The sequence below is a fragment of the Gavialis gangeticus genome, unplaced genomic scaffold (assembly GCF_001723915.1).
Source record: "Gavialis gangeticus isolate Ggan-Ray unplaced genomic scaffold, GavGan_comp1, whole genome shotgun sequence".
Taxonomy (NCBI): Eukaryota; Metazoa; Chordata; order Crocodylia; family Gavialidae; genus Gavialis; species Gavialis gangeticus.
The window spans coordinates 35,228,293-35,239,399 of NW_017729031.1; the positions used below are offsets into that span (position 1 = coordinate 35,228,293).

The 11,107-nt window shown below is 38.0% G+C and overlaps 1 protein-coding gene across 2 annotated transcripts in view; it reads right to left on the reverse strand.

Moving 5' to 3' along the window:
- The window catches only part of PTPN4 (protein tyrosine phosphatase, non-receptor type 4), a 179,377-nt gene that overhangs the window by 36,359 nt on the left and 131,911 nt on the right, over positions 1-11,107 (reverse strand). For both annotated transcript variants that reach the window (XR_002098532.1, XM_019522616.1), the window contains exons 13-15: positions 8,781-8,915; positions 7,383-7,541; positions 500-659 (exon numbers count right to left, since the gene is read on the reverse strand). Coding sequence is in view for 1 of the 2 variants with exons in the window: in XM_019522616.1 (XP_019378161.1) it covers positions 500-659; positions 7,383-7,541; positions 8,781-8,915 (454 nt within the window). In the remaining variant the exon portion in view is untranslated. The remainder of the gene's footprint in view (positions 1-499; positions 660-7,382; positions 7,542-8,780; positions 8,916-11,107) is intronic.

The following is an 11,107-nucleotide window of genomic DNA, read 5'->3' on the forward strand; positions in this document are numbered from 1 at the left end:
ATTGGGCTCTCCCCCTTTTCTGGGCAGCCAAAACTCTAAAAAAAACCCCCCCCCCCCCCCCCCCCATCATCTGCCTTTCAAAAACAAGGTTGTATTATATTCTGGGATGTATATATGCAAGAAAATATGGTATATATCATCTTTTAAATCTCTGGGGCAAATTTACTACCAGTGCGTAAGATAAGATTAAACATTAAGATAAAAGATTCAAGCTAAAAGTGGGAGGTGCGAAAGATACACTTTCAAGAAAGGGTCCCGTAGGGTTTTAGAGTATCCCCAAAAAGTCTTTGTATATTTACTCAAATATTCAACTTGGTGAAACTGCCACATGAGGAAAGTGGGATGTTTTGGCAGTTCTGGTAGGTATGTCTGATCAAGATGGCTGCAATGTAATGCAAGAATACAAGCATTGTCACTGAAATTAATTACTTCACTAGAAAAGCAGGAGGAAATCAATCACAGGAAAACCAAGTTGATTAAAGTTAATCCAACTGCTTACTGTGGATTTTTCAGGTGACGTGGGAACATCAAATGTTTCATTAATATGGTTATCCAGGTCTTGCTGGGAGTGAGAGTGATGAATTTGGTTCCAACTGTTCTTTTTAGATTGTTTGGGTGGTAATGCAGGTGGCTGCCCATCTAGAGGGGTCTCCTGGGATCTAGACAGAAGGGTGAAAGTAGAAAACATGTTATTCAGAATTTTCAAAATATAAGATTCCAAAGCAAATTTACTTCCAAAACAAATACCTACAATTAATTTATTTATTTATTTTTACCAAAAAGAAAAGCAATTAGCTCCCACCTTAGATTAAGATTAGCCACCTGCCTGCACGTGATACATCCCTTACTCCCACATAGCAGCAGCAGTTTCTGCCCTGGCACACCTGGACTGGCCTCCAGCATCTGGAAGTGTCCCAGCCAAACCAGGATGTTTGGTCACCCTAATTTTGCAGCTAATTTTTACCAGCAGTACCTCAAAAAAAAGAATAGTTCTAACAAAATCTGTATCTATGAAATGACATGTATGCTCGTTAGACCTGAAAACACAGTGCTCAAAATGAATCAATATACACAGTTATTTCTTCTCCTCGATTAACAGCTCAACTACATACTTATCTACTTACATTAATACACAACTCAGTTTTACAGTAAGACTTTACAATTACAAATTAAAGGAATAATTTTCACAGGTATAAAGGGGTAGTTTAGTGTTTAAAGCCCATGACTGAAAGTAATCTCCTAAACACTAACAAAGGTAGCCCACCTTGCTACCAAACACATGAACCTCTTTTTACTAAACACCCACCTACTTCCTAGATGATTCAGATGGAGCAGCATACTAAAGCTAACCAATAATCATAAGAAAACTCACAAGAGCATCAGTAACTTCCCTCATGTAAATTAGTCCCTCTGACTTCTCTTGTTCTATTCACACAATTAACTGTTAGTAGAATACAGCTCTTATGAGACATTATAGAAGTTCAGCTCACTGCAAGACCTAGCCTCCCTGGGGCAGTCACATGTCTAATTCAATATGGTGCAATTTGTTATTTTCTAGTTATTAAAACAGAAAGCATCACAAAGCTATGGTCATTTTATAGAAAGAAAAGAATATGACTGTAGTAGCATTAAATATTGTGGGTAACATTAAATGAGGCAATATATTGAATATAGAATATTTTCAGATAAACAGTGTTTTTTAAACCACAAAAACAATGTCTTTTCACATGAAGGAAGATGAGGATGGCAATGTTTCACTGAGAAAATTATGTGATTTTTCTCCTTCAGGTTTTCATACAATCTAATAAGTCTCCCTCATTTATTAGAAACAACCTATGTAAATTATGTAAACAGACATAACAGCAGATTTGTGTTATTTCTTGATTTAAAAAGGGGCTTATACCTATTTATAAATTTTGACAGACTGTCTCAATTTCCAAATTTTAGCCAATTAAATTTTTTACATCAACAGATGATGGGAAAAAATATTCATGCTTCTTCTCTCACTTACTTCATTCCCACCCCTACACATCATTAATGTGGCGGAGCCACACAACTGCTTTATTGTTGACCTTTGCCAGGTCCTCATCCTGGGTGTGCTGCACACGGGAGGAGGCGGTCAGCAGTCTGGGGTGCATCACCACACTCGCATATTCGACTGTTCTTTAAGCCAATCATATGTGGCATTAAAGTGGCCAGCTTTGACATGAATCCCGCCTAGTTTAACTCATAAGTTGTGGGGGAGCTTGCACCTGGGTGGACAGGGTGTTGGGTTGCTTCTGAAGCACTTGAGATGAGACTCAGTCTCATCCTCCTTTTTGTGGGGTTTTTTCTGCTCCCACCTCCACACTGTTCCAACAGTACCCGCGTCTCCTATTTAAGTGACTTCCTTGACTTTGGTTGCTTATGTACTGGTTGCTCCAAAACTTCATGAACCAGGTGCTCCTGGTTTTGTTGGGCACACTGAGCAAGGCCAAGGCCAAATATTCAAGCTAATATTTAAAAATGGAATAATGGATGGGTTATAACAAGGTAAAATTCACAGAGAATAGGAACTAAAATAATGTTTAATAAACACTTTTCATAATATTTTCTACACAGAACAGACAATAAAAAGCCATGTTAGCTTCAAACGAGCACAACAGAAACAACTTTTCAATAGTTTTGTAGACAAAGACTGATATTACTAACATTAACCAATTAATTCCCAGCACAATTATAAATTATTTAGGCACTGGCCTATTAATGTCACCTAGGGCTTTTTAACTGCCTGAACATTTATTCATTTAAGAATCTGGTCAAAGTTAACGCACCTTTTTAAAAGTGAAGGGTAGGATAATAGTAGGTTTTTCCTGTGAATTATAACTTTTTAAAGATTGAAAAAAGTATTTAAAAAAAAAAGAGACACACAACAAATAAGCATTTCCAAAAACAAAGTAAATTGGTAGTTTAAGGTTTGGCTTCATTTGTGCACGTGCATCTTAACTTGAGAAATCTCTGTGGAACATAAAGCTAACAGTAAACATTTGAAAAAGTTACTTAAATGAACACTTTGGCAGTAGCAATGCAACTTGCTGCAATATATTAGCATAAAGAATTGTGAGAACTAACAATCCAGCCTTGGGCAAAAACTTCACTGCTTTATATTTGCCCAGTCAGCTTTAAATTTCCTTATGAATGCTTAGACAATGGCAGTGAAAGCAGCCTATTTTACAGTCAAAGCAGCTCTGTGTTGGTACATTCAGCAATTTACATAATAATAAAATAAAACAAAAAAACTCCAGTGACAAGCTTTGTGTGGTTTTGTTAGACATATCAGGTCAGTCTTCTAATATGTTAACAGAAATAGTTTCATATGTGTGGCATAAACGTATTAAAATAAACTCCTATCACCTATTTTAAGAATTAATTTAGACTGTTTTTAATTATCTTACTAAATTACAAGCAGGAACATCCCAATTAACTGTGAAACAGCCAGAGAAATCTAAGCACAAACAACGATATTTAATACTTGCTCTGGTCTCAGTATAATTCACTATTATTTAGAAGGGTTCAACATAAACGTATTTATTCAGGAAAATTTCGATACATTTCTACAACAGCTCTGTCTCTTGAAAAAGGGAAATTATATTCCACATTAATTCTGTCAACAACTCGAGCTTTAAGCATAAGTTTTTTTCAAAAGTAAAAGTTTCCAGAATCTTAAATATAGTATTTTAAAGCTTGTTACCCAGGACTCCAATTTGAATTGATACTCTAGTTGTTTTGCTATGAACTGAATTCAAACTTTACCCCAAATATGTGAGGTTTTAGACACTGATAATTTACCATCTTAATCCTTGGAGTCAAATTTAAATTTTATTTAAAGACTTTTCACCACAAAGGCACATTGAGATGCACTTTATATGCAGTTCTGACAGGAATCAAACCTGTTGTATTGAATTACTTTTGTTGCAAATATTCCATAATTAAAAAAAAACAGCATTACTATTCCTACTACTACTTTTTAAACCTTAGAACAGCAGAAAAAAAGGAGCAAATTTTTATGGCCCTGAAAAGTATATTAAATTAAAATGAAATGTATCATTCTACAATAGTTAAAATAAAATGTGCAATAAATATTTAACCACTGTATTATTGTTCATTCCCTCCTGCATAAAAAGTGTCCATTGTTTACAGTGCAGAGGACATTAAATAAAATAGAGATACTTAAAAAGCATGTGCATTTTGTACATATTTAATGGACAGAGTAAGTGCTCGGCAACACAGTAGCCAGACTTGTTGCCAAGTAGGTACACAGTAGTTTAAAGCATATTTTCTGACACCAGATTCCTTATAACATTCTATATTCTGGTTCCTTTGGAAGTTATCAGATATCGACTCAATCACAGTTCAGCTGAGATTGTCAAAGGAGCCCAAATGAATAGAGCTAATTTTTAGGTACCTAAATACTTAATAATCATTATGCCATTTTCAAAAATGTTCAGTCTGTCTATTTCTAGAACCCAAATCCTAATTTTACCATCACAGCAATTTATAATATTTCTTTATTAATTTTTGGCTTCCCTACCTGTTGACAAAAATACCAATTAAAAAGTTTTAAACACCTCCAAAACAAGGTGGCTGAAACTCCAAAACAGCACCTCTTTCAATGAAGTACTACTTTGGAGCACTTCACTTGTTTTTATGTTTGCCTGGGGGAGGTGGAGAGGGAGGGAAGGGGAGTGGGTGGGTAGCCTACCTGCTGTCCAGCTGCTAGGTCCTGCCTGCTCAAGGTCCCAGGGATTGAGTGTCCACCACCTGCCTGCTCAACTCTTTTGGGATCTTTGCTTTCCCATCCCCTCCATCTTCTATCTCTCTGAGGGTGGCAGAGGGCATTGCTGAAAGTGAAGGTCACTTCAGCTTGCTCTAATGCCCACTGGCAGGCGCTAAAAGGTGGCAGAGTTTTAAAACATACCAGCTAGGGAATGGGACAGTGGGCCTATGCACAGGCTCCAACTAAAACATTTACAAGCACGTTTCACCCAGAAACATTTCAACTGCTACATCTGGAGGCACCATGTTCTCTTGTATCCAATCCCTCCTTTATTCCATGCCATGCTTTATACAATGAACACCTTTACCTGTACCAAGCTACAAAGCCACAAACCCTCTCTTTTCTCAAGTCTTCTCAAATCTTGCTATTGTGATGACCTTAACAAAAAAAAACTCAGCTATTTAATACCTCTATTACTTAATGGAAAAACAAAATGGAAAGTTGGGAAAAGTCACAATATTACCAACCTAAAACTTGAGAGCACATGTACTGAAAAAACATACAAAAAATGTAGACATTTCATTGCCTCACTCTCCACTAACCTTAGCTTGCTGCAAAATGCTCCCAAGCAGGAGGCACATCTACCACTGCTTAGCACCTACTGTCAGGGAGTCCTAATAAGTCACTTCCATTAGGTATGTATCAAACTGCAGTAATGGATCTAAAAATGTCACGGTTTTGAACTGACCTTACTATTCCAACGAGTCTGAAAATGAGAGTTTTATGTTATAGGACAGGAGATTCCCAGCACCTATTCTAACCCTGAAAGTGCAGACATCTCATCAAAAAGTCAAGAAAATTGCGTCTTAGAAACGGCTTATATCACATTAAAGGATTTTTTAAACATATTAATTCCTTACTGCAAAACAATCTGGCACAGTTGGGCTACATAAGCAGAGGAAATAAAAAAACAAGCGAGTCCAAGTAAAACCATAACAACTTTCTGAAGCATTTTTTCTGAGATATAAAACATATATGAAAGACAATGATGTGGGGATGATCTGCATAATTTGGCCATTGAGATCATCTCAAACTTATTCTAATGACATTTTCACACTACATCACCAAGTTTTCAATGCATCTACATAGAAAAGATTAGGTGGTGACTGAGCGATAAAAATGCATATTATGGACTTATCACTTCACCCGAGTTCTGCCTACTCATCCATTTCCAACAGAGTATCTAATGTTTCAAATTTACGAGCACCTTAAAATAATCTCACTTTCAAATAAATCTATCACACATTTCAACATGTTCCTACAAACATAGAATCCCAAACAAAAAGATATTGACTTGGATTCAACATAAATAATTTTATGCCCATCACTACTCCAGAATTAACTTTGTTAACTGGTGACCCTACAAAGGTAGAATCATAGACATTATACCTGTGAAAAAGGAAGATTCTTGCATCTAGAAAAACTGCCGTTTTTCTGATTTTAGATATTATTTTTAGTTTCCCTTCTTTGTAAAAATCTTGAATAATTGGACCCACTGTACTAGAAATGCTCAGATTTACACGGAGGGTGATAATGCAAATTGTTCTAAAGTTTAAAACATGAGGATTTTTTTTAAGTCCCCTGCTCCACTATGTGGCATATACAGAACATAGATTACAGTGATAGAAAGCTTTTGCTGCAACTCATTCTGAATAATTCACATAACACATTTTAAACTTTTGTTCCTTGATAGTAATGCCAATATGGTCTTAATAACCATTTCTCAAACTCACATTCTCTCTCCCATGCTAAGAATAGATACCAGATTTCTTCTGGGACAAAGCCTTTTATTCTGGGATCCTACAGACCTACATGCCCATTGTTTCACTTTAAGTACCTGTGAAGTACTTGAGAGAACACCCTTCTCTCTTCCCCCCTCGCTTGTTTTGATGCAAATGAAAGCTCAGGACAAACAGACCCAGGATAAACCAGACATCTGTTTTTACCCCCAGAAAATAATTCTTGCTTACACACTCAGAGGACATTTATACATGTGTCTGGGAGGTGGGACAGAAGGGGTGGGAGCAGCAGCTTTAATTAGAGCAGCTCCAAGAGCCGCTTTAATTAAAGAGCCCAGAGCATCAACGTCCCTGTGCTGAAAAATAGTGGTGAGGGCGCTTTAACTAAAGCTCAGCAAACAAGCTTTAGTTAAAGTACCCCACTGCCATTTTTCAGTGCAGGGACACTGATACACAACACTGGAATCTGCTGGAACGCAGCAATAATCGTGCTCCAGCAGACTTGATTAATCTGCTCTGACACACAATTAATCCAAGCCTGCTGTGACACACTGTAATTACAGCGCATTGGAGCAGCCTCGCTGCACGTGTACAGGCACCAAGAATGACAGTCACGTAACCTGCATCAGGCTCTTATTTTGGTAACATTTTTTCTTCTCATGGGGTCTGTTAAGTAATGTCCTCTAAAATCTATTCCCTGCAGGTAATTTTTCTGGGTCTGGTTTTACTGATAAAAATTACAAAAAATTAGTATACTGTTCAAGGGAGAGACTACAAATATTGGAGCCCCTGGAAGTTACTGAAGTATAACGATTAGTCAAACTTACGGCGATGACTCTAGGATGATGCTGTTAGCCTGAGTGGAAGATGGAGATCTGTGATTTGCAAAAACTTCACTTGGTGAGGTGTGAACTACATGGTCCACTAAGTAACCAACTGAAGATGGTCGTAAACGGGTTCCCTCTTGAGTGAAAGCAGAGTTGCGACTAAATGGGGGAAAAATAGTCAAGTAGTTGGAAAAAATCTCAAAATGCAAAAACATTTAATTTCCCCTTTTTTAAAAAAAAAAAGAGCTGCCTTCTAAATGTAAGCATATGATCCTATAAATAATTTTAACAAACTCAATAGTGAATTCTCATTCTATTAAGAGAACCTCTCTCAAATCTTTAAATTAAAAGTTTAAAAATTTATTAAAACAATAACAGAATCAGATAAATTAGCTATTATTCATAATTACTGCATACAATGTTTCAAAAATCCTTTTGTCATAAATACTAAAGGTCATTCATATAATAGTTCTAGGAAAGAATAAATAAATTGCACTTTAAGTGCTACAGTCCAATGGATGGGTCACTGGACAGTTGGAAAGACCTGGGGTAAAATTCTGCCCCTACTGAAGTCAATAGCAACCATCCACCTAGTTCAAAAGAGTCGGGATTTCAGGTCTAGAATTCTATTTCTAGCCAAGTCGTGAACCTTGTTGTAGGACACATTTCATTTCTATCTCAGTCTACTTCTGGATATATGGCAGTTACTTTCATTTTCATCCACAGAGTTCATAGCTTTTAGAAAGTGCTATTTAAGGTGTACGGCATTATTATTCAACCCATAAAAATCTCAAATTTAGATTATGTCATATATTAACATAACATTCACTGGAATAACTGTTCTGAGGACAAAAGAATCAGAAATCATCACCCCTTATGCAATAATGAACTAGAAGGTTCTAACTCAGAATTTGTTTCAATACAATGAAAGAATCGTTTTGTTATTTTATAGCAGAAAAGCAAGAATGCTTTTCATTAATCATAACCGTAACAAAAGTACTTTATGATCTTTTAAGGAGTAAGGTTTGCAAAGAACAAGAGGACTAAGCCAAAGAACCCCCACAAACATTTTCTGATGTCCATCACCTTGTCATTTTCCTGGAAGAGCTTTTAACAGAAGTGGTGCATTATGTAGTCAAAATGTTAAAAAAGCTACTGCAATTTAAGCACCTAATATTACACTTCCTATAATGCTGCATCTCTCTGAGATGTACTTGAAGTGATTATCAGTAAAATTAAGTTTACAGTTCTAAATAAAGGAAGATTAAAAAACCTGTTTGTTGAAATTACCGTGAAACTGAAATAGATTAATTTTGGTAAAGAATTAATTGAACAAGTGAATTTATTTATAAATAAGGATGGACAGACATGCTTGTAAGAGCATATCATTCTACTTACTGATTTGGGGTTCCAGGTGGAGATCGTGATGGTAGGCTCTGAGTTTCTAACCTGTCATCTGACAGTGAATTTCTACTTACTACCTCCCAGTCCATTCCACTCATCAATTTCCGTGCCAATGGTTTACTTGGGGACCTAAAAGAATAAATGAAAATAATTTACCCTAAAATGCTATTATTTATATAAAGCTATTAGACTAAATTAGGAGCCCCGCTCCACAGAAGAGGAAAGGCATGATTGAGGAAGAGCACTAGTGACTATCTATCATAATGAAGAAAGCCAAGTTAAGAAAATAAAATCTGCTGTGTAAAAAACTAGATAGGAATATCAGTACTAAAAATCTCCTATAAGAACAGCTATAGCCTTTAATATATAGAGATGGATTTGGAAATTGGTATATGAGTCTGGATTCTTCTAGGGTCACCTCTTAAAGAAAGATGTGATGTATTTCTGCTCCTGACATAAGCTGACACAAAAAGGCAGGTATAGAGCCATTAGAAGCAAAAAGCTGATGAGCTAAAAGTGCACGGACTCCCTCCCTTCACTTACTTGCTTTCCAGTAAGGGTAAAAGAATAGATTCCAATATGAAATTGAATAAATACTCTAATTTATCCTGCCTGTTTTCTTTTCTACCTTACTGTTTTAAGACTTCTTATAAACTTCTCAAAACTTATCAAGTACCATCCTAAAATAGATTAGCTCTTTGCCTTATTGCTCCTGTTGGAAGGCCGAGTTGGAATCTCCTTCCCCTGTATGTAGTTAGAAACCTGATTTCCAGTCTAAATTTATTCACAGCTGATTTATACTTTTTTGTTCCTGTTCCAACACGGTCCTTTAGCTTAAGTTGTTCTCCTCCCTCCTAGATGTATTTATATAAACATCATCATATCTTATCTATCTTCACTTAGCCAGGTTAAGCCAGCCAACTTCTTTTAGTAAAATGGATTCTCCATTTTCCTGACCATCCTAATTACTCTACTTGGCATCTGTTCCAATTCAAATTCATCTTTCTTTAACAGGGGTGACCAGAATGGTATGCAGTATTCCCTCTGTGTACTGGAAATATCCTGTCTAATACATTTATGATTGTTTTTGCTCTTTTTGTGACCATAACATATAGGTAGCTTGTAGTCACTCTCATACACTAATATAACCCAGATCTTTTTTCATCTGTCTTTTCCAACTGGATAGCAGGAATTCTTATTAGTAGTCCCTAAGCACACAATCTGGCACTTGACACCAAATATCATCTCTTTTTCTCCTCTTACACCACTCCTCCCAAAGGTCATTCAGTTCCTCCTGAACCTTATTTTGATTCTCCTTTGTTTTGCTGATGCCTCACAATTTTGTCATCACCTGGCTTCATTTTATGCCACGGTTATTTCATATCTCTTCCCCATTATCTCCCTGCATTTAAGTATTCTTTGCTCCAAATTTGTTTTACAGCCTTGAAAACTACTGAGATAAAACTTAACAGGCTTTCAGTTGTCCAGATCACACTTCCCCCTTTTTAAAAATAGAGACCTCTCTTCTTCTCCAGTAGAAGTGTTACTCCTGCTTGATAGATTTATTAAAATTTCTTGTCATCAGACTCGCAATCATGCGCGCCAGTTTTTTCAGCATTTTAGAACCAAGATTATTTTGCCCCTTGGTTTGTGCCTAGCAGCTCCTCTGAAGTTTGCCCCAGTCTCAAGTGTGGCAACTGCCAATGCTACATTCTCAACCCCAGTGGCCACCATGCCACTGCCCTATAATTCTAATATAATAAAAGCCATAGTGCATCCATCTGTGCGTCTGTCCATCCATAACACTCTGGGCCAACTGCACGTGCCACCCAGAGCCTTATGGACAGATGGACACACAGGTGGAGGCGGTTGGGTCCAGGGTGTGCTCCCCACTGCGGGGGGACCGGCCCCAGGGTGCGGTGCGAGATGTGTGGCCATGTGTGGGGGCATGGCATGCAGCATGCTGGGGGCATGGCATGCGGCTGCAGGGTGCTGTGCAGGGAGTGGGCAGTGCATGCCGGCTGCAGCACGCTGCCACTGGGCAAGGTGTGCACCCCGAACCTGCTCTCTGCAGCCATGCGCTATGCCCCCTCCCCTGGGCTGGGAGCATGCACTGGCTGCAGCTGTGGGGCACGCAGGGTGGGGACGTGGTGTGCAGCCACACCGTGCCATAAGGGAAGTGGGCACGCGGGGGTGGGCAGCACCTGTAGCATGCAGCTGTGGAGTGGGGTGTCCCCCCCGCGCAGCCATGCACCATGCCCATTCACGCAGTGGTGGTGGGCAGGGCGGGGCGGAGTGGGGCGGAGTGGGGCTGGATGCAG